This window comes from Ascidiella aspersa, chromosome 4 (genome assembly GCF_963924565.1).
Source record: "Ascidiella aspersa chromosome 4, kaAscAspe10.2, whole genome shotgun sequence".
Classification (NCBI taxonomy): Eukaryota; Metazoa; Chordata; class Ascidiacea; order Phlebobranchia; family Ascidiidae; genus Ascidiella; species Ascidiella aspersa.
This window is the reverse complement of record NC_139450.1, coordinates 10,467,756-10,491,153: the sequence shown is the minus strand read 5'-3', so window position 1 is coordinate 10,491,153 and position 23,398 is coordinate 10,467,756. Positions and strand designations below refer to the sequence as shown.

Below are 23,398 nucleotides of genomic sequence, written 5' to 3'. Positions count from 1 at the left end.
AGTCAATTGCCAAAAAAGCTCAATTTGCCAATTGCTAGAAAATACTAATTTTGTTATACAGCCAATTGCCATTGTTTGTTCACAATATAAAACAATGGCGACAATCACGACAACCAACAATTACTTTTGATATAGTAACATTATACTGTGTGGAGGCTAACATTCACATAATATTATATAGCTTGGTGTGAACAAACAAAAGTCAGCTCACCGAGAGACACTTTGATGTAGTGATGCGCATTTTTTTAAGTTTAAATAAACGTTCTTGTTTTTGGTAAAAAAACGCTTTTATGATTAAAAAGAGCTGGCTGGTTCAGTTACGAAACTTTGGCACGGGAAGAAGTTATAAGATAAAAATTGGCACGCCGGCATGTTTGAGTTGGACACCCCCGCTCTAAGATTATAAATGCTCGTCTGCATTACAAAAGCCAAATCTACTAGAAACTTTAACAAGCCTATGAATGGCAGATTCAACATGAACCGCCAACACATGTAAACTGTTATTGAAAATTATTTTGCAGTTACACACGCCAAACCGCTTGCGGAGCACTTATCTAGAATCAAAGTATTGATTTACAAAAAAGAGAAAGAGAGAGAGAAAAATGAATGGGTAATTGTGATGGAATTCAGAGCATATGCCCTTCTCCCTTTGCGATTTTTTAATTTCGGTGTAGTCATTGTGGGTGTTGTAACTTTAGTATTTCCTTTGTTGCGTGTCATTTTCGCAAGAGGGTAGAACGGTACAAGACGATGTCTGGAAAATGAGAGTTAGATTGTTTTGTGCATTTGCAGTCACTTTGATTGCGTTGCTAGCTTCCTTATGGTTCCTGCAATTCAATGATGAACGACATTATGTTCGTGTTACGAATGTTTCGAACCTAGTTTCCTTGAAAAAAGCATTAAAGAGGGGGAAAACAGTAAGAAAGGTACACTGAGTGATCAGCTGCAAAAAATCTCTTGTATAGCAACGATAGAAACATAATTTGAGCTATGGTTTAAAAATGAAATTTATCTTTTGAACTTCTGCAGGTTTTGTGTATAGGCTACTGCTTTTTACAAATATTTGTTTTTTATTGATTTTCTTCTATTTTTCGCTTTTAGTCGCAATCTCAAACTACTCCACGCTGCAAGTGGTTGGTAGTTATCAACCTAAAATACAATGCAAACCTTTTACTACGTTTTCTATCCCAGGTAATTCTATTTTGGTGCCCTACCAGCATAAAACCTCCACCTAGTCGTTCCAGATGTGGATGGTGCGAAATTTCAACTGATCGAAAGCTAGTAAGTTCATTTCTAAAATGATATGATTTCCCATATTTTGAATTTAGTATCTCATACGTAACTTAATAAGTTATTTTGCAAGTAACCTGACTTTGAATTTGTCATTTTACAAATCTTGCTTATTTCTTTGTTTGAACAAACTAAAAGAATCATTTAAAATGTCTATGGTTTCTTGTACTTTTTCCCAAATGGGATGTACGTTACTTCAAAAGTTATTTTGCAATTAAGTGACTATGGTTTATTATTCCTTATCCGCAAATTCGATGTATGGGCGATTTGCAAAATACATGTAGAGGACGGGTTAAATAACAAGTGGAAATGTGATAAAAAAGGCATTTTTGTTTTTTCAAGGCCAATCACCCCGACACAGCAGCGATAGTATTTAACAATGAATGTATGAAGCGAAACCTTACCCCTTCCAACAGTCAAAGGTCAGTTTGGAGGGTGACTGAACTATTAAATATGCACATTTTATTTGTTCACATAAACAAAATGAAATTTTGACCTAAAATCAAAATGTAACAAAATTGTTTGTGTTGGTAAAAACCATGACTATTATAACACTGGCTATGCAAATGCTCTTTAATGCAAAAAGACGATGACAGTTAACATAAAAAAATTGCCAAGTTAACAATTTAGTTCAAAAACCTTGTATAAGGGGCAAATAAATGAACATACCTAACCTATTTGGACAAGGGAAATAAACTAATTGCAATTAGCGGTTACAACATGCCCCGGATCTAGAATGTTTGTTTTGGGGTCACGAATTATTTTTAACTGATGACGTCACAGAATTGCGTCGTCACATGTCGGCACAAGTTACATCTTAACCTGTTTTAAAATCATTTCGGCCAGCTAATATTTTAAAGAAGCAACGGCGTTTAAAAAAGTTTACGAACCTCAAAATCTAAAGCACAAAAGACATGGTTATTACGCGATAAATAGCTTAACAAAGGCTAAAAATATCCATCTTACATTGAGGTGTAAACTCGCAACCTATAGGACATAAGGCAGGGGTTTTCGTTCTTGGGTACGCGAGCAAGTTCATTTTACTGGAACTTTAATGATTTTCCGCAACAGACTGCAAGAAATAGTTGCTAACGCTATAGTAAACAAGCGGGAAAAAGTTTAAGCTTGTTAAAATACAAATCTTTCCGCGAAATAAAGTCTGAAATACCAGCAACGAAAAATCGTCCACAGAATGTTGCACAAACAATTAGGCCTATCCCTTTTTTTATGAAACACATTTAGTTAATTTTGGTAATGTTCCAAATTACGTGATGGTAATGTTTTAAAAACAGAAGAGCTGATCAATTATACATCTGGCACAACATGGAGTCTCCTGCATCTACAAGATTAAGGAAACATGAAAAAGCCATACATCTCGAAGAATTTGAGAAAGGCTATTTTAACGACACGATTGGTTACAGGTTCTTTGTTGTATATGCTTTTTAATGAAATCATCCTTAGGGTTAACCGAATGCTGTTTTTAAGTTGCATTAAGTGGGTGCTAAACTAATAGGTAGAAGTGTTTTCTTAATATAAGCAATTAAGGTATTTCGTAAAGTAAGTCTAAAGTGTTTTACAAGATTGTTGCATGTTATAAATATCGAAGCCTTTGTCAAAGGTATTTTCTAATCGCTACAGGTCATTCTGGAATTATATTTACAAAAAAATGTGTATATTATAAATCATACTGTTAATTTCAGACGTGATTCAGGATTTTCCGTTACATACCGCGATGTTCTGTTTATTGGAAGAGATGTGATTCAGAATGAAGATATATTTCAAACCCCAAAATCAATGTTTGGTCTTTGGATAGTCAGTAATTGTGCTGGCACCGATGGCGCTCGAAAGAGAATGGTCATTTATAAGAAACTGAAAAAAGCAGGTCTTCCAATAACTGCTTTGGGTCGGTAGGTTTCCGTAACATTGTGACATAATTTTGTGAGGTTACCTCTATACCTGTATCGTGAAATTCCTGTTAAAGAAGTAATGACCAACGATTATCGCAGATTTATAAAAATACAATAACGGGAAGCTATACGGAAAGGTTATACTATCAAAATCTGTGGACCTAATCAGATTGTAGTGCTATATAGCAAGGCAAGGCTAGAAACACAACTAGCCTGCGGAGAGGTTCGAACTCTACAGAGACTGTCCGTCTATACCAATTGAACAACACATGATGAGAGTGGAGCAGGACGAGATTACGACAATGTAGTAGTTATTTATTTAAAAAAAAAAAAGTATGCGTACCGCCTGATATTTTTGATTTTCGCAGATGTTTCACGAAGACTGTTTCCTTACGAAGGGGCACGCGCGATTTTCTGCGATTCGTGTCGCGATACAAGTTCTACTTCGCCTTCGAAAACTCACACCACTGCCGCGACTACATCACCGAAAAGTTTTTCGAGCACGGCCTTGCCTCCGGTACGGTGCCAGTGGTGTGGGGATCAAGGCGCGAGGATTATGAAAGGATCGCACCCCCGCACTCCTTCATACACGTCGAAGACTTCCCGACGCGCAAATCACTGGCGGCCTACCTCCGATACCTCGACAGAAATGATAGCGCTTATCAGACTTATTTCAAGTGGAGGGACGAGTTTAAGTTGACGATATATCCTCATGGCTGGTCTCGTGATAGATTTCCGGGCCTCTGGTGTTCCGTTTGTAGATCACTGCACGGAGTAGATGTACCGAGAACAAATGGCTGGCCGTACCGGTCAAGTGCCGATGATTTGTTGGTTGTGGCCAGGCGGACAACGAGGCATCGCGTCGTTAAATCTATTTATGATTGGTGGTACAAGACTGAGAGTGCCGAGTGCATTGACTATTAAAGGAAGCGCGCGCGTCATTATATTCTATTCGGCTTACTGCAAGGGTGTAATGTTCAAGCTTAAAGTTATAAAACAATATGTTTTTTATTTTCCTTCTGTATCTATTTTTTAAATGTACGGAATTTACAACGGGTGTTTTATACGCGATGTGCATAGCTGAATGTTTTGTTTGGCTGAGATGTTTTAAGACTTGCTCGGGGCCAAGCGGCGGTCGAACTGTGACCTTAACCGTAATGCTTTGAACTCGCCTTATTGTTTGCTATACAATCACAAAACTTAACTGAAAAATAGCTTACGTTTTTTTCCCTTTTTAAGGGCACAGACGACAGTTGATTCAATTATGCACAAGATTATAGGCCTGACCTACATCAATCGAAATGTATTAGTGTTCTTACATTGAGATTATAATTATACTTTACTTGGCTGTACGTTGTAAAATCTAAAGAGACCCAGTTATCAATTAAAGCAATAATCAAGTCATTGTCGGCAATGTCAACCAATCAGTTAACGTTGTCGTCAATGTCCGCTATAAAAATTTAGTCTATATACTTCATAGAGACCTAGAACAGTGGTTCTCAAAGGGAGCCACTTGGCTCACTTTGGGGGGAATTTTAAATTTTGGGAAGAAAATTTGTTCCAGGGTGGAATTGGGGAGGAAAGTGGATGAAAATGGCTCACTTTTTATTATTTGATAATTATAACACATAACTAACTGCTCAGAGTTTAAATGGGAACGTCTACTTATACTATACGACTTAAAGTAGCCTTATTTGAAGCAATGCTGCTTTAACTTTGTTAAACCTACGTCATAATAGACTCTGTTTGGTTTACAATATCTATTGTTTCGTCACAGTAAGTAAAGTTCACTAGCACCAGGTTTCTGTTTTATACTGTTTGTTTGTTTGCTTGTTTTAGCATGGTTGTAAAAGCAGGGTAAAAGTAATACGTAAAAGTAAAGTAAAAGGGTAAAACATAAGATTGTCCAGATCCGGTGTATGTTTTAAATTCTGCAAAATGCCAAAGCAAATGCTCGAGAGCGACTTTTTCCAAATCATTCATATAAAAAACATGTGGTTGGATCCACAAGTTTGTGCTAAGTTGGGGTAAAGTACATAGAGCCATAAATATTTGAGTATACTAAAATACAGATAAAGGTAACACTTCACTTGCAAAAAACTAAATCTTTTGAAGTTTCTATGTTTATGTAATAGCGTAATTGCTTATTTTCACCTGAATGTAAATACTTAGTACGACCCACTGTTCATTCGATTAAGTAATTTTAAAGATTTATCGCATTGCCCTAAATACATAGACAAAATATGAACTTACACAGAATATTAAACTTACTAGCTTTCGGTCTGTTGAAATGTCACACCAACCACATCTGGATCGACTAAGTGGAGTTATCTCTTCTTTCATTTTTTTGAATTTCTTCTTTGAAGGGCACCAAAACAAGATCACCTGGTAACAGCGCAGGGGTGACAAAAAAAAACTTTTGTATTTTGTTTAGTATTAGGCTAAACAGAATGAGCACGAAGGAAAATATGATAGGTCTAGAGACGTGTTTTGCGACGTCGGATATATAGTTTTTATTTAAAACTTACAGAAGGCCATTGGCAAGATACGCTGTTCCCACTAAATTGGTAACTTCAGGCAAAAAAAAAAAAAAACAAGACCGTGAAATATCTGTGATTAATTGTGGTAGAATCACACATAATTCGACTATCAGCAGCGCATTTTTTTTCCATGAACGGAACGAGCGCTAAAAAAATTGTCTTCACCACCTGCAATACTAAACGAAGAACATTTTTTCCTGGTGGTATTATGCCACGATTAGCGCAACAATTGCGCCGAGCTGTGTGCCAAGTCAGCTAAATTATAAGCCGCCGTTAAGGGAAAATAAGTCGTGTCCATTGCACACTTAGCACGTGGTCTAAGAGTATGCTTAAAGAGCATAATTTTGCGTTAACCATCATTACTTAAAAATGGAGTCTTTGAAACGCGCACGACAGTCACCATTATACCTGCTTTTTGAGAATCTGCTTCAGTTAAACAAATGAAACGGTGTTACACTAACATCGGATATTAGCGCAGAGACCGAACAGCGAGGAACGTACTGCGTATAACTCGACGTTTTTTAGCGAAAAAAAAGAAAGAAGGTTTGACTTAGCCTTATCCATTATAGAATACACACTTGCTAATCAGTCAACCTGAACAAATAACGAAAGAGAAAAACTTCCAGCGTTTACGGTCGGCCAAACAAAATACGAAAAACGGCGTGTCGCACTCGATCTTGGTATCGCATTAGATCAAGACGAGTGACCCAATTACTTTAAAAGCACGCCGCTTCAAACAGTTTACCATGACAAAAACGAACAAAAAACGATAATATCACTTACAAAAAGAGGGTAAGAACTCGCGCCCCCTGGATACGCCACTGGAGGCAATGGATAATGTATAATATGTTTAACCTTAATATACATATTACACTTAAATATAATACTAATAATCGCATTTTGAAATTCCAGGGGGGGGCAAGCGCCCCCCTGGAATGCATTTTGCCTGAACGCTTTTTGCCTTTTTTGCCTAAATCTATTTAGATATAAACTAAATATCAACTTGCACAATTCGGCCTATAAGTTTGACCAACAAAGGCAAGTTTTTTTACGAATGCCAATTGAATGACATAATGCTAATATACCTAACTTTGTAACGTTATTTGTAAATAATTTGTTTCTTCGCCTTTCCCAAACAAAAATCGTTGGCTGGATTCTGTGTATAACTAATTCAACACAATAGCAATTGCTCCGTGTAAAGCTAAGCAATTAGTGTATCCTTTTAATTGTCAAATCATAGACAAACTTATTTTATATCCTTGGTGCTATATACAAGTTTTTATGTACCTTTCTTGAGGTTTTTGTCTTGTCCAAGGCTTGTTTTAGAGAAACTAGGTTTAAAATATTCGTAACACGAACTGGATGTCGTTCATCATTAAACTGCAGGAACCAGAAGGAAACCAACCTGTGTGTTGTCATATAACAAAGTATTTACAACATTACGCATATCATAACAAAGCTTGCTGTGACCTATTCAGCAGGCACATAAGAAATAATCAAATATGTTAGAAAAATTTATCTTCAGTTTCTGTTTGGAACATCAATCTTTTAATCTGGTGCCAGAAAAAAACTGTCATCATTATCTGTTTCTGAAGGTTTTGTTAAAGTAGAAAATCACAAAGTTCTTTAATCTGTAGTGCTTAAACTTTTAAAAAAATGAAATTCCAATTGTTAAAAAAGTAGTGTACTTTACAGATGGTTGCTGCTGGACAATATAAAAACAGAAAAATTCTCCTAAATCTAATGCGTCAACAAGACTTTAATTTATATGTTAAATCGCATTTTTTAGCAACTTTACATGGCAAAGGACCATGTGGCGGGTTGGGTGGAACTGTTAAAAGATTGGTTGCTCGGACAAGTCTGCCAAAAATTGAAAAAAACATTGTATACAAATTTAAAGAGAGATGCCTGGTTGGGCCACATAAAATATCCGCAATATTAATTTTTCATTTGTATTAAAAAAGGAAGTAGAAGAAGAATGTACATAGTTAAGAAGAGATTTAAATCAATTAGCTATTACAATTTGTGGAACCCAAAAGTACTACTGCTTTATTCCAGAGGAATCTTTCCAGACTTACATCAAGGTGTCTGAATTTTTTGCATGTTTAGATTAATAAAAGGTCTGTATTTGACATTACTCAAAACAGTTTCATTACACTGGGATCAGCCAATGGGGGGTTATTACTTGCAAATACAACAACCAATGGTGGCTTTCCTGCTTTTTAGTCCTATTAAAGAAATCAGATAAAGTTATGGTTACTTTTCTACAACCAGACTTTCAGATCTTTGAAGTATCCAACAAACAAAGATGAACTTGTGGTTCCTCATGACAACATTTTAACTAAAGTTTATCCATCAGCGGCCACTAAAAGAATTTATTAATGACCAGCAAAGAACAACAAAATGCGTAACGTCTTAAATATGTAAAGCAAAAAATAGAATTTGTCTACAGAAATGTGGAGTGGAGTTTTGTTTTGTACTTGCAATTTAATTAGGTCAACTAAAGAAATGACTCAGAACGTGGCAATGTATGTTATAGATAAATTTCCATAATTCAATAAATGCAAAGAACACCATACCCATTTTCCTGTTAGTTACCAAAAAAATATAACTCTTTACCCTAAAGAAAAAAAATTGTAAAAAAAAAGTATCGGAAGTGCTCGTTTTAACGGTTACATTTTTTTTAATGTTTACCATGTAGGGGTTATATCAGATACTTATGCCTTAAAGATCCTTTTTAGGCCTTTAAGGCACAAAATTACCTTTCAAAGGATACATTACATTTTAATCTAGCTTTTGTATATCCAAAGATATAGCTGATTTAATGCAGAAACAGCGCCATCGAGTGGAAAATATGTATATTTTTAAAACCTAAATAACTTTGCAAATACATAACAGACTAGAATAAAAATTGGCACACATCTTCAAATAAAGGTCATTTACATATACTTCAATTTTTGTTAGATTCTGAGAAGGTCATGTCAAAAAAGTAACTTTTTTGTGTTGATTTGACATGGTTTGACTCCTTTGCGATTTTTTAATTTCGGTGTAGTCATTGTGGGTGTTGTAACTTTAGTATTTCCTTTGTTGCGTGTCATTTTCGCAAGAGGGTAGAACGGTACAAGACGATGTCTGGAAAATGAGAGTTAGATTGTTTTGTGCATTTGCAGTCACTTTGATTGCGTTGCTAGCTTCCTTATGGTTCCTGCAATTCAATGATGAACGACATTATGTTCGTGTTACGAATGTTTCGAACCTAGTTTCCTTGAAAAAAGCATTAAAGAGGGGGAAAACAGTAAGAAAGGTACACTGAGTGATCAGCTGCAAAAAATCTCTTAAATAGCAACGATAGAAAATTAATTTGAGCTATGGTTTAAAAATGAAATTTATCTTTTGAACTTCTGCAGGTTTTGTGTATAGGCTACTGCTTTTTACAAATATTTGTTTTTTATTGATTTTCTTCTATTTTTCGCTTTTAGTCGCAATCTCAAACTACTCCACGCTGCAAGTGGTTGGTAGTTATCAACCTAAAATACAATGCAAACCTTTTACTACGTTTTATATCGCAGGTAATTCTATTTTGGTGCCCTACCAGCATAAAACCTCCACCTAGTCGTTCCAGATGTGGATGGTGCGAAATTTCAACTGATCGAAAGCTAGTAAGTTAATTGCTAAAATGATATGATTTCCCATATTTTGAATTTAGTATCTCATACGTAACTTAATAAGTTATTTTGCAAGTAACCTGACTTTGAATTTGTCATTTTACAAATCTTGCTTATTTCTTTGTTTGAACAAACTAAAAGAATCATTTAAAATGTCTATGGTTTCTTGTACTTTTTCCCAAATGGGATGTACGTTACTTCAAAAGTTATTTTGCAATTAATTGACTATATATGGTTTATTATTCCTTATCCGCAAATTCGATGTATGGGCGATTTGCAAAATACATGTAGAGGACGGGTTAAATAACAAGTGGAAATGTGATAAAAAAGGCATTTTTGTTTTTTCAAGGCCAATCACCCCGACACAGCAGCGATAATATTTAACAATGAATGTATGAAGCGAAACCTTACCCCTTCCAACAGTCAAAGGTCAGTTTGGAGGGTGACTGAACTATTAAATATGCACATTTTATTTGTTCACATAAACAAAATGAAATTTTGACCTAAAATCAAAATGTAACAAAATTGTTTGTGTTGGTAAAAACCATGACTATTATAACACTGGCTATGCAAACGCTCTTTAATGCAAAAAGACGATGACAGTTAACATAAAAAATTGCCAAGTTAACAATTTAGTTCGAAAACCTTGTATAAGGGGCAAATAAATGAACATACCTTATAACCTATTTGGACAAGGGAAATAAACTAATTGCAATTAGCGGTTACAACATGTTCCGGATCTAGAATGTTTGTTTTGGGGTCACGAATTATTTTTAACTGATGACGTCACAGAATTGCGTCGTCACATGTCGGCACAAGTTACATCTTAACCTGTTTTAAAATCATTTCGGCCAGCTAATATTTTAAAGAAGCAACGGCGTTTAAAAAAGTTTACGAACCTCAAAATCTAAAGCACAAAAGACATGGTTATTACGCGATAAATAGCTTAACAAAGGCTAAAAATATCCATCTTACATTGAGGTGTAAACTCGCAACCTAGGACATAAGGCAGGGGTTTTCGTTCTTGGGTACGCGAGCAAGTTCATTTTACTGGAACTTTAATGATTTTCCGCAACAGACGGCAAGAAATAGTTGCTAACGCTATAGTAAACAAGCGGGAAAAAGTTTAAGCTTGTTAAAATACAAATCTTTCCGCGAAATAAAGTCTGAAATACCAGCAACGAAAAATCGTCCACAGAATGTTGCACAAACAATTAGGCCTATCCCTTTTTTATGAAACACATTTAGTTAATTTTGGTAATGTTCCAAATTACGTGATGGTAATGTTTTAAAAACAGAAGAGCTGATCAATTATACATCTGGCACAACATGGAGTCTCCTGCATCTACAAGATTGTGGAAACATGAAAAAGCCGTACATCTCGAAGAACTTAAGAAAGGCTATCTTAACGACACGATTGGTTACAGGTTCCTTGTTGAATATGCTTTTTAATGAAATCATTCTTAGGGTTAACAGAATGCTGTTTTTAAGTTGCATTAAGTGGGTGCTAAACTAATAGGTAGAAGTGTTTTCTTAATATAAGCAATTAAGGTATTTCGTAAAGTAAGTCTAAAGTGTTTTACAAGATTGTTGCATGTTATAAATATCGAAGCCTTTGTCAAAGGTATTTTCTAATCGCTACAGGTCATTCTGGAATTATATTTACAAAAAAATGTGTATATTATAAATCATACTGTTAATTTCAGACGTGATTCAGGATTTTCCGTTACATACCGCGATGTTCTGTTTATTGGAAGAGATGTGATTCAGAATGAAGATATATTTCAAACCCCAAAATCAATGTTTGGTCTTTGGATAGTCAGTAATTGTGCTGGCACCGATGGCGCTCGAAAGAGAATGGTCATTTATAAGGAACTGAAAAAAGCAGGTCTTCCAATAACTGCTTTGGGTCGGTAGGTTTCCGTAACATTGTGACATAATTTTGTGAGGTTACCTCTATATGTTTATTTCTTTACCTGTATCGTGAAATTCCTGTTAAAGAAGTAATGACCAACGATTATCGCAGATTTATAAAAATACAATAACGGTAAGCTATACGGAAAGGTTATACTATCAAAATCTGTGGACCTAATCAGATTGTAGTGCTATATAGCAAGGCAAGGCTAGAAACACAACTAGCCTGCGGAGAGGTTCGAACTCTACAGAGACTGTCCGTCTATACCAATTGAACAACACATGATGAGAGTGGAGCAGGACGAGATTACGACAATGTAGTAGTTATTTATTTAAAAAAAAAAAAGTATGCGTACCGCCTGATATTTTTGATTTTCGCAGATGTTTCACGAAGACTGTTTCCTTACGAAGGGGCACGCGCGATTTTCTGCGATTCGTGTCGCGATACAAGTTCTACTTCGCCTTCGAAAACTCACACCATTGCCGCGACTACATCACCGAAAAGTTTTTCGAGCACGGCCTTGCCTCCGGTACGGTGCCAGTGGTGTGGGGATCAAGGCGCGAGGATTATGAAAGGATCGCACCCCCGCACTCCTTCATACACGTCGAAGACTTCCCGACGCGCAAATCACTGGCGGCCTACCTCCGATACCTCGACAGAAATGATAGCGCCTATCAGACTTATTTCAAGTGGAGGGACGAGTTTAAGTTGACGATATATCCTCATGGCTGGTCTCGTGATAGATTTCCGGGCCTCTGGTGTTCCGTTTGTAGATCACTGCACGGAGTAGATGTACCGAGAACAAATGGCTGGCCGTACCGGTCAAGTGCCGATGATTTGTTGGTTGTGGCCAGGCGGACAACGAGGCATCGCGTCGTTAAATCTATTTATGATTGGTGGTACAAGACTGAGAGTGCCGAGTGCATTGACTATTAAAGGAAGCGCGCGCGTCATTATATTCTATTCGGCTTACTGCAAGGGTGTAATGTTCAAGCTTAAAGTTATAAAACAATATGTTTTTTATTTTCCTTCTGTATCTATTTTTTAAATGTACGGAATTTACAACGGGTGTTTTATACGCGATGTGCATAGCTGAATGTTTTGTTTGGCTGAGATGTTTTAAGACTTGCTCGGGGCCAAGTGGCGGTCGAACTGTGACCTTAACCGTAATGCTTTGAACTCGCCTTATTGTTTGCTATACAATCACAAAACTAAACTGAAAAATAGCTTACGTTTTTTTCCCTTTTTAAGGGCACAGACGACAGTTGATTCAATTATGCACAAGATTATAGGCCTGACCTACATCAATCGAAATGTATTAGTGTTCTTACATTGAGATTATAATTATACTTTACTTGGCTGTACGTTGTAAAATCTAAAGAGACCCAGTTATCAATTAAAGCAATAATCAAGTCATTGTCGGCAATGTCAACCAATCAGTTAACGTTGTCGTCAATGTCCGCTATAAAAATTTAGTCTATATACTTCATAGAGACCTAGAACAGTGGTTCTCAAAGGGAGCCACTTGGCTCACTTTGGGGGATATTTTAAGTTTTGGGAAGGAAATTTGTTCCAGGGTGGAATTGGGGAGGAAAGTGGATGAAAATGGCTCACTTTTTATTATTTGATAATTATAACACATAACTAACTGCTCAGAGTTTAAATGGGAACGTCTACTTATACTATACGACTTAAAGTAGCCTTATTTGAAGCAATGCTGCTTTAACTTTGTTAAACCTACGTCATAATAGACTCTGTTTGGTTTACAATATCTATTGTTTCGTCACAGTAAGTAAAGTTCACTAGCACCAGGTTTCTGTTTTATACTGTTTGTTTGTTTGCTTGTTTTAGCATGGTTGTAAAAGCAGGGTAAAAGTAATACGTAAAAGTAAAGTAAAAGGGTAAAACATAAGATTGTCCAGATCCGGTGTATGTTTTAAATTCTGCAAAATGCCAAAGCAAATGCTCGAGAGCGACTTTTTCCAAATCATTCATATAAAAAACATGTGGTTGGATCCACAAGTTTGTGCTAAGTATGCCAAATTAACCGTTGCAGAGCAAACACTTCTTCCATTTCCGACTACATATTAAGTTGAATGTGGTTTTAGTGCCATTACAGATATTTTAACCAAAAAAACGACATTTGCAAACGCTGACATGCTTTTCTCCTCAATTTTCATTGTTTTTTTGTTTTAAACATGAAGCTCATGGTTCACATTAACAATGAATAACGCTTTGTACCCTACTTTTGTAATGTTCACTGTTATCTCTGAGATGAATCAGAAAAACGCACCTTGCACATTATATCTATATAGTGTGAAATTTTGGCAATATTCCTTTTGGGATTTTTTGGGGAGGAATTAACATTGTTTTAAGTGATTAAGGGAGGAATACGAAAAAAACTTTGAGAACCACTGACCTAGAACATGTAAAGCAAATTTTAACTTCGACGTTTGCAGAGCAAATATGTACCGGTAACCTTTTGTTAGTCGTTTTAAAATACTGTCGTGAACTAGGCTAAATAACTACTTGCAAACAAAACAGTAAACGTAGTCGTACAATAATAATATACCAGGGTGTCCATTAAGTCTCTTTACAATTTGAAAAAAATATTAAAAAGTGAAATGATGAGATATCGCAATGAGGTTTGTTTTATGTTAATCAGTATTTCATAAAGTTTTTATTGACACCATTACTTTATTTAATACACTTCTATATGGGCACCATTAGTTGCACGAAGCACATCTAAACGGTTAATTTAGAAATTTTGTCGAAAACAATTAATTTTAGTGTCAATGTACAACCCAGGCGATTATTGTTACGTTTAGACAACCCTCGCGTAAACCGCACAACACGTTCGGAAGTAGGCTAAACATGATACGAGAATTCCAACACTCATGTTACAAAGCCTAACTAATATTTCAGTATTTTATAAGTAAGTTTGAGGGATTTGGACCATAATCCGGAACGGAACATAATATTTTGAAGTAGCCTAAACCTTAACCCAGTGGTTCTCAACCGGGGTCCCATTTCTAATGCCCAAGGGTGCCGAGAGATATTTGAGAATCTTTAAGAATCTGATTTTTGTTCAACTCTTACAATTTTATGTGTAAAATTAGAGTGGAGTAGCCTAAATCGATTTACAACTTGCTAGGTTGTGTAGAGTTGACGTGTGTTGTTCCAGTTCCGTTTAATGTGACATTTTAGTGAATTACCTACGGAAAAATCCTGAAGGGGTGCGCAAAATATTTATTATTTTTGAGGGGTGCTGCAAACTATAAAAGGTTGAGAAAGCACTGCCTTAACCGAACTCAAACTTGTCAAAAAAAACGTTTCGTTTGGCATATACTTATTGATTGCTTCGTCCACCGATTCTACGACAATTAGGGCATCCAATGGCAGAAAAGTCTAGACTCTAGACTTTTAGACCTTGAGGTCGTGGCAATGCACCAATTTGGACCTTTAGGTAAACTCCCGGCGTAGATAAATTGAAAATAATCGCTGAAAATTTACAAAAGATTAAAAAAAGTGTGAGATGACATTAATAACACTTGACCCACCCTAACCCAAATAAAGTGCGTTAATGTATGCTGTGGGGAAAAAAACAAACTTTCGGTGGGCATAAGATAGTCTCGTCCATGGTATGTAGGATTGTTACGTCACAAAATGAGATATTGGGGCCTAAAGCGTTAATGTAATTATTAATTCAACGCACATTATTTGGGTTCGGGTGCTGGTTTGCGTTTGGGTTTAGGTGGGTCAAGTATTATTAAACTTAATCTTTTTAAGCACATTGTTAAGTCAAATTAGTGCCATGTCCGAGACCTCTAAGTCTAAAGGCCCGTTTACACTACAGCTGCACTGAGCTGAGCAAGGCGTAATTTGCATTTAAATTCTATTGTGGCGAGCGTTTCACGCTTTGCTAAACTCAAGCCCGGTGCAGCAGCTGCAGCTAGCTTAAAGTTACGCTTTGCTAAACTCAAGCCCCGTGCAGCTGAAAAAAAAAACGCTTTGGAGCGATTTTCACGCTTTGCTAAATTCAAGCCCAGTGCAGCTATAGAAAAACGTTAAGTTTTGTCGCGATTTTTACGCACAGCGCAGCTCACTGCAGCTGTAGTGAAAACAATTTCACGCCCAGTGCAGCTCAGCTCCGCTCAGTGCAGCTGTAGTGTAAACGGGCCTTAAAAGTCGGACTTTTTGATCCTTTGGATGCACTAATTGTCGTAGACCTTTTTGCTTAGAAATGCACTAATTTCTAACGGATCGGGTGCCGGATATGAATCAGATTATGAAAAAAGCTTTAACCCAAACCGAACGTATGCCGAAAGCGAAAAGTTGAACCCGTGGTCCAGGTTGGAAAGTTTGATTTATCCCCCGCGTAGCAGCACCTTCAACCGCGGTCACAGTCGCGCATTTTATAGAAAAAGTGTTCAGCCGCGCAAATCTGACTCGAGCAAACGCGCAAAACTTCATCCGCGCAAACTTCTGTATGGAACTAAATTATCTAAAAATGAGTAATACTACTAAAATATAAATACGGGCTTTAACAAACTTTACTATTTAAGTATATTAACGTAATAGAAACGTTAGTATGGCTCCTGTAATACTGACGTCACGTTTATTCACTCATCACTCGTGTATGACCGAAAATGTGTCACCTTAAATCAGGCCTGCACAACTAAAATGGTACAAAGGCCACAACAAGCACAAAAAAAATTAGCGGGCCGCATACTGAAGTTGCATAACATTTTTAAACGCTAGTCTATAAGACGTATATAATATAATGCATCATATAGAATTCCCTGCGAAACGCTGAAAACGCACAGTTCGGCGTTTTGGTCACGCATCAGTGGACAACGGTCACGTGTTTAGTGACGTCAAATTAGGCAATATCGAGTAATATTGCATATTAAATGCTACACTATCAAACTTTATAAACATTTAGCTGCGCCCGCACACCAACCAAAAATTGCTCAGTGATTTAAGTATTCCATGAACGCTGTATAACTGTAAGTTTATTATAATGTCGCAACTTACAACGTTCGGTAGCCTGGTGGTTTATTTTCAGCCGCGCAAGTTCAAGTCGAAATTTTATTTTTAGCCGCGCATTTTTCAGCTGCAAAACATCTCCCCCGCGCAATATCCAAAGTTTCCAATCTGGCCCGTGGTTTAACTTCGAGATACCGTATATATATATATATGTGGGGGGTGTGGGTCGGTTTAAATGTGTCTTCACTTATATAATTGCCAAGATGAATCGACCACACTCCTACAAGATTTGAGATGGCCTGTCTTCGTGAGGCCATTCAGGTCCAATTCTTTCCTTTAGTTCAGATACATGAACAGTCAATTTTTGCTGTCTTCAGTCAAAGCTGTAAAAGCCTCTCTCTCTCTATAGGCAGTACTGGGTGATACTGGTTGATACTGGTTGATACTATTTTTTATTCGATTGTGTCACTATACTTATTGGCGAAAATATTTCTAAAATGCACAGGAAATATTGACGTAGATATTCTTACAATTTTCAATAATAAATCACGTGACAACAAGGCGTGGTCTAAACCTTTTTCTCTCGACTCTTATAGACGGAAATAATATTTTTGTCCAAATATGGCTTGAACAAAAGCGCTTCGATCTACATTGTGACGTAACTGGCGTTCGATTCTAAAATAATGGATTGTTGACAATAAGGCGAATTTCAAAACAAAGCGCTCACATTAAACGGATATACGTAACATCACATTCAGCTCTGACGCATAAAAATTGGTGTAACAAGGCATTCGTTGCAAGAAATCTACGTAACGGAATTTTACCGAAAACTTTCCGCTTATCGTTTGCACATTGGCTGCAAGGAGTGACGTAAACATTACATATGGTTACAAAGAATTTAGGCCATAGGTTTTTACTGAAAATTTTCCGTTACGACACATCGATTAAAACAAAAATTCTCTGTGTAAACACAATATGACAAAATGGCTTCTACAAATATTCCCACGCTAGATTTTGGAACAGCTTGCATATTAAAAGCTGGTTATTTGTTTGTGAAATGTGTGTGGACACGTGGACGCGAAAATTGTTCGATCACATAACGCATTTGCGCAATTGTTTTAGTCAGATTCCTGATTCCTCGAGAAAGTTTTCTCTTTGGTGCCTGAATTAGCAACCGAGGACTTTGATGTCAGCGTTCGCTGAGTTGCTCGAAATTGTTGTGTGCTTGACACACCATTGCATTGCTGTGGACTGAGCTTTTCAGGCGATCTGTGCGGCAGCAGGGGAAACTCCCTGTTTGGTGCGTTGTAATTTTGACGTCACCGGAAAGCCATTCATTGTGCGCTGCGCTGTGCTGTGACCTTTCGCTGTCCAACGTGCTTTTGTATTCTGAAAAATGCGAAATATTTTTCGGCAGATGTGTGTTCGTATGTCTTGAACATTTTTATTGCAACACTTCAAACTTAGGTTATTAACATTTTGGTTATAGACACACATATTTTCTATACTTATATATATATATAGGCGCGACAGGTTACACTTAAAGTTTGAGACAATTAATTACTAGAATATATATTTACTCACGTTACACATCTTTTGCAATTCAATACAAAATTAAATTCTTTTGATTTTTAACATTGAGCAACATTTCCTTAAAAATTTGCATTTTTTTTTTTTAGTTTGCACAATTCGTTCAATGTAAGTTTTAAAATAACGACGCATCACAAGAAAATACGCTTTGAAATTGCTGCTTATTCACTATTGCTTTCAACAAAAGGCAGGAAATGGGGTGTTCCTAAAGTTGTGACTTGAAAGCTAATGTTTCGCGTGTGGATAAATCATTATGCTTGATACGAGATGTTTAAACTCGTGTGTAAACGCGGCTGCGTGATGAGAGAAAAACAGACAAAAACCCAAAACGTACCAAATGTTTAAAAGAATTCGGAAATTTAACACGAAATTATTTCGTGCACAACAAAATTAAGTCGTGATTCACAAGTTTAACGCGTTGATTTCAAACTATTGAGCTCCAAGCACAAAAATTAAGCTCTTTTAACATTTATCAAAAGATCGTGCGATCGACGTTTAAGCTTAGACTTCATAGATATAGACTATACATAATTTGCGAAATGCGATACATAATGGTTTAATAGAAAGTCGCATTAAAACAATTTACAGACCTTTCAGTCGATATTTTTACTTATTATATATATAATTTTGTTTTTATTTTAAAAGATAATAGATTTTTCACCTGATAAACTAGGCAGAATCAGTTATTGTGAAATCCATAATTCCGTTTCGTTTTCCATGATTCCAAACGGTGGTGATGTCTTTATCGGCAACGCTTGTTTATATTTCGTCTTTCGAATTCCAAGCAAATGCTTTGCTGACGCTATGGAGCGTCTCTTCACGTATCTTTCGATGAGATTAATTTCTTCTAAAGCTGGCTTCTTGCAAGTTCCAAACATGACAGTTTTTAGGCGGCCGTTTGTAGGTGGTCCATACAGATTAAGGCACATATTTTTTCTTTGAGCTTCGTTTCTTCAGTCTTCTTGGGAAAGTAGTTTGCAGGTGGTTCGTTCCTCACTCGGGGCACCAATTTGTGGGGGGTGTGGGTCGGTTTAAATGTGTCTTCACTTATATAATTGCCAAGATGAATCGACCACACTCCTACAAGATTTGAGATGGCCTGTCTTCGTGAGGCCATTCAGGTCCAATTCTTTCCTTTAGTTCAGATACATGAACAGTCAATTTTTGCTGTCTTCAGTCAAAGCTGTAAAAGCCTCTCTCTCTCTATAGGCAGTACTGGGTGATACTGGTTGATACTGGTTGATACTATTTTTTATTCGATTGTGTCACTATACTTATTGGCGAAAATATTTCTAAAATGCACAGGAAATATTGACGTAGATATTCTTACAATTTTCAATAATAAATCACGTGACAACAAGGCGTGGTCTAAACCTTTTTCTCTCGACTCTTATAGACGGAAATAATATTTTTGTCCAAATATGGCTTGAACAAAAGCGCTTCGATCTACATTGTGACGTAACTGGCGTTCGATTCTAAAATAATGGATTGTTGACAATAAGGCGAATTTCAAAACAAAGCGCTCACATTAAACGGATATACGTAACATCACATTCAGCTCTGACGCATAAAAATTGGTGTAACAAGGCATTCGTTGCAAGAAATCTACGTAACGGAATTTTACCGAAAACTTTCCGCTTATCGTTTGCACATTGGCTGCAAGGAGTGACGTAAACATTACATATGGTTACAAAGAATTTAGGCCATAGATTTTTACTGAAAATTTTCCGTTACGACACATCGATTAAAACAAAAATTCTCTGTGTAAACACAATATGACAAAATGGCTTCTACATATATATATATATATACTTATAATTTGTTTACAATCGTTATATTCTTTATATTTATATTTTGAAGTTTTTGGAATAAGAAATGTTGCCCTTCCAAAGCACTGAGGCCAACTGCAGGCTAATAATAATTAATATTTTAGAAGCTAGCTCGTAAACTCTCGATTTCTCTTCCAAAGTTAGAAATTCGGGGATTTCCCGAAGTTCAAACCGAGTTTAGTATTTTCAATCTGGTTCGGGTGTTTTATGATTACCGTATGTTACAGTTCACAGATGGTAGGATAGCCTTAGGTTTAAATCTCAACACAGACTGTTAGCACTTTTGTATCTAAACTAATGTTTTATTCGGTTTTATCCGAATAAATCTTAATCAAAATATAAGCTTAAAAAATCTATTAATTTCTGAAACATAGAAAAATGGGCGCTCTTTCACTTATGTACGTGAAAAGTTATGCAAAAAACAAAACGAAATAATATCGCATACCACAACGCATATTGTTTGGGTTAGGGTGCGGGTTAGCGTTTGGGTGAGGGTGGGTCAAGTAATATTATGTTTATTGGTAATAATAACTTGACCCACCCTCAATCAAACGCTAACCCAAACAATATGCGTTGTGGTAAGCGGCATTTGAAGAAAGTTTTTTTTTATTAATTTTCACGTACATAAGTGAAAGAGCTCCGAAAAATGCTTAAATGCATAGTTTTAAAAGTTGAATTTGATCGCATTACTTGATTTACTTACCATATACCTTAAAGATGTTATTAGGTAGATTGCTCCATTAGTGTTGCAATATTTCAGACTTTCCTGTTTTCAAATTATGATCCGGTACTTCACTTCAATTTTAAAACCAACTACATCTGCTACAACTCAATTCTGTACTGCAAGTTATACCAATAAAAGTTGGGTGCACAATAATGGAGAAAATGGATACAACAACAGTACTATTGAAAGCACCCTTTCAAAATTACAAGGTATATTTAACTTTTGTGATTGCTTTTGCTTATTTGTTTTCTACAACTTGATACATTTTACAGGTGGTGATGTTGTTCTTTACACAAAACCTAATGGACTTGCTGTTCTTCGTATAGAAAACATTCCTAAAAGAAATGCATTTACAGGTATCTGTGTATCCTAACAATTTTTCTAATAACCCTACATTGATATTCTATAAAGTCTAGTGTTTGCTACAATTGCTACTACATCAAAATTGTTGGTGATTTTGTATATGGTAGTGCTTCCATTTGTAATTTAATGAAATGTATTTTACATTTTGCATGTTTATCAACACATAATTTTTCAACATACTTACTGTAAAGAGATCAAAACCAAAATCTCCATTCAAGCCTACTTAGAACGCGAACATTTTCTAATTATATTTATTTGATATCGCCAAAATATTGGTTTAATAGGTAAATGGTCCACTATCTATGTTAGTGCTATATTGCCCAGCAAACTATTTGTTTATGTTGAATGTTTAGTACTACCAAGAATAAATGCGGCTATGTTTAGGTAACATGGTCATACAGCTAAGAAAAGCTGTTGAACAATTGCAACATTGGAAAAGTGGTAAAGCTGTTGTTGTATTGGGAGCTGAGCACATGTTTTGTTCCGGGTCTGATATAGCTGCAATCCGTGCTTTTTCGAAACCTGAGGCAAGTATTCCTGACAAAAATTGATGTTTAGATTGAAAAAGAGTTAAAAGAACAGCAGAATGCTGTGGATCGAAACTTATAAGAACCTGTTCAAACTAGGAGGTTTTTAAATTTAGAGCAATCATTTTTTCAGCTCCCTATAGAAGTTTTATTTATAAACTTTTTTTAAAAAAAACTAAGCAAAAAAAAACTTAACCAAAGTCGATATTTAAAAATTCTTTACCATCCCAAAAAATATTTTACTTTTTCAGGATGGTCAAAAGTTATGTATGTATATGCATAATACATTGCACATGCTTACGCAAGTTCCACAAATAACTGTGGCAATGGTGGAGGGAAAAGCTTTTGGTGGTGGAGCAGAGCTGATGACTGCCTGTGATTTTAGGTTAAAAAATGAAGGATACCTAGGTTTATATTGATTGAAATTTTTACCCGGTAGACAAGCGATTGTGTATTACTCAGTATTTGCCAGCCAAAATTACACTTGGTAAAAGAATCAGTATCAATCGTCACTCACCCAGAGCTTATTCCACTTACATTGGCAAGCGAGCAAGTTACAAATCTTAACCCTGCAACTATTGTTTTTTATACCCCATAACCAGTAGCACCATCATTACTCTATTTATTTTGATCTATTTTTTTTAGACTATATTTATATAAAATTGTTTCAAATGAAAGCCAATGTATATTTAGCTAATTTTACCTGTTTTCATAGGTTGTTGGAGAAAGGCAGCATCACACAGTTTGTTCAAAAGAAGATTGGGCTTGTGCCTGGCTGGGGTGCTGTTAGCAGGTTGCTGCCAATAATAGGAAAACAGAACACAATGAAAATTCTGTTCTCAGCTGAAGCGATATCATCTGACCAAGCAGTTAAAATTGGTTTGGCCGATGATACAGTCATTTCTCATTGTGTATCAACAAAAGACCAATCTCCACTGAATTGTGCTTTTGGCGAAGCCACCCCTGCACTGAATTGGCTGCAACTAAACTTTGAGCTGGAGAATACAGAGAGTACTGTATTGCAAGCAATAAAACAAAGTATAAAAAACACTGCAAGTGCATCTAGTTTGACCGATTCTTACAAAAGTGAAATTGATGCAATAGGCTCAGTTTGGGGGGGAAGAGCAAACAAATTAGCTCTTGATAAATCAAGGCATGGTAGATGACAAAAACTGTTAAAATCTCCCGCTGTGTGGGTCAAGTAGATCAGGGGGCGAATTATAAAGCTTTAATGTTCTGCGTGTAAATCTAAATGTTACTTTATTACAAATTCCATATGTTAAATATTATATACTGTTTGCATTTCATGGATAAATACTTTTAACATCTACCACTACCTAGCGATTTCCCAGCAATGCGGATGGACTACTTTTTTCCTTTCTGGCAGCATACCCTCAATACTATGTCGTAGTGTGCTCACATGTTATGGAGCGATGGGGAGTAGTTTTCAATCTTACCAAACTGCGTTGCCCAACTTGACGCCACAATGTACGTGAACAGCAACTTAACCGAGCTTTATCGGCGTTTCGCGATTCATTTTACATGTTACGGCTTTTATACTGGCGGCTTAAACGTGTGTACTGAGAATTGCGAATATATTCTCAACGAGCAATATCCACTGAGTAAAGTGACTTTGTCTGGAGTTAAAGAAGGTAAAAAAAGGAAAAGTTGTTCTAGCGGCGCTGCCCTTTGGAGGCCTGTGTATAAGGCCGTGTAAGAGACTTAGGCAGCCTTCAGAACCAGTTTATACTAACCCATAGCAACTACACCTTCTACTGGCTAAACTACCTTCTACTGGCTAAACTGATGACCTCTTCTTTTTTCAAGAAAGTATCGGAGAACTGAAAACTGCACCTAAAAACAAGCAAACCTCAGGGAAGCATACGGTTCATTGGGTAATCTGACCCAAGATGTACCAGAGGGGCGAGAGTCAATCATTTTTACCCGGAAGAAGATACATCACCCTTCCAACAGCCCCAGGATGAATACGAAACAGCCACGGAGCATGCGTAGCCCCCAGCGTTCTTTAGCTTTTCCGTGTACAGGCAGTGCGCGACCC

At 36.4% G+C, this 23,398-nt stretch overlaps 3 protein-coding genes and 1 long non-coding RNA gene across 4 annotated transcripts; all 4 read left to right on the top strand.

Moving 5' to 3' along the window:
• The first annotated feature begins 773 nt into the window (after positions 1-773).
• LOC146147144 (4-galactosyl-N-acetylglucosaminide 3-alpha-L-fucosyltransferase FUT6-like) lies at positions 774-4,364 on the top strand. Its single transcript, XM_083388386.1, has 6 exons — positions 774-926; positions 1,192-1,281; positions 1,633-1,712; positions 2,583-2,711; positions 2,991-3,197; positions 3,566-4,364. Exons 3-6 carry the CDS (start codon positions 1,678-1,680, stop codon positions 4,119-4,121), a joined length of 927 nt encoding a protein of 308 aa, XP_083244512.1. The 5' UTR covers positions 774-926; positions 1,192-1,281; positions 1,633-1,677; the 3' UTR covers positions 4,122-4,364.
• A 4,629-nt stretch (positions 4,365-8,993) lies between these two features.
• On the top strand, positions 8,994-9,791 carry LOC146147143 (uncharacterized). Its single transcript, XR_014494778.1, has 3 exons — positions 8,994-9,041; positions 9,307-9,396; positions 9,752-9,791. It is a non-coding gene; the product is annotated as an uncharacterized LOC146147143 (long non-coding RNA).
• A 1,320-nt stretch (positions 9,792-11,111) lies between these two features.
• Positions 11,112-12,447, top strand: LOC146147142 (glycoprotein 3-alpha-L-fucosyltransferase A-like). Its single transcript, XM_083387827.1, has 2 exons — positions 11,112-11,315; positions 11,698-12,447. The coding sequence occupies exons 1-2, from the start codon at positions 11,203-11,205 to the stop codon at positions 12,251-12,253; spliced, it is 669 nt and encodes a 222-aa protein (XP_083243953.1). The 5' UTR covers positions 11,112-11,202; the 3' UTR covers positions 12,254-12,447.
• An 8,011-nt stretch (positions 12,448-20,458) lies between these two features.
• LOC146147141 (ethylmalonyl-CoA decarboxylase-like) lies at positions 20,459-22,846 on the top strand. The gene is made up of 5 exons (XM_083387710.1): positions 20,459-20,658; positions 20,722-20,805; positions 21,197-21,339; positions 21,591-21,724; positions 22,055-22,846. Exons 1-5 carry the CDS (start codon positions 20,505-20,507, stop codon positions 22,503-22,505), a joined length of 966 nt encoding a protein of 321 aa, XP_083243836.1. The 5' UTR covers positions 20,459-20,504; the 3' UTR covers positions 22,506-22,846.
• Positions 22,847-23,398: the final 552 nt, after the last annotated feature.

What these genes read in the sequence shown, in the direction of transcription:
- LOC146147144 (XM_083388386.1), top strand. Translation starts at nt 1,678, where the DNA reads ATGAAGCGAAACCTTACCCCTTCCAACAGTCAAAG. An exon ending in AACGACACGATTGGTTACAG is followed by an intron (nt 2,712 to 2,990) that starts GTTCTTTGTTGT and finishes TGTTAATTTCAG; the next exon opens with ACGTGATTCAGGATTTTCCG. An exon ending in CCAATAACTGCTTTGGGTCG is followed by an intron (nt 3,198 to 3,565) that starts GTAGGTTTCCGT and finishes TGATTTTCGCAG; the next exon opens with ATGTTTCACGAAGACTGTTT.
- LOC146147142 (XM_083387827.1), top strand. Translation starts at nt 11,203, where the DNA reads ATGTTTGGTCTTTGGATAGTCAGTAATTGTGCTGGCACCGATGGCGCT. An exon ending in CCAATAACTGCTTTGGGTCG is followed by an intron (nt 11,316 to 11,697) that starts GTAGGTTTCCGT and finishes TGATTTTCGCAG; the next exon opens with ATGTTTCACGAAGACTGTTT.
- LOC146147141 (XM_083387710.1), top strand. Translation starts at nt 20,505, where the DNA reads ATGATCCGGTACTTCACTTCAATTTTAAAACCAACTACATCTGCTACA. An exon ending in TAAAAGAAATGCATTTACAG is followed by an intron (nt 20,806 to 21,196) that starts GTATCTGTGTAT and finishes GGCTATGTTTAG; the next exon opens with GTAACATGGTCATACAGCTA. An exon ending in ATGACTGCCTGTGATTTTAG is followed by an intron (nt 21,725 to 22,054) that starts GTTAAAAAATGA and finishes CTGTTTTCATAG; the next exon opens with GTTGTTGGAGAAAGGCAGCA.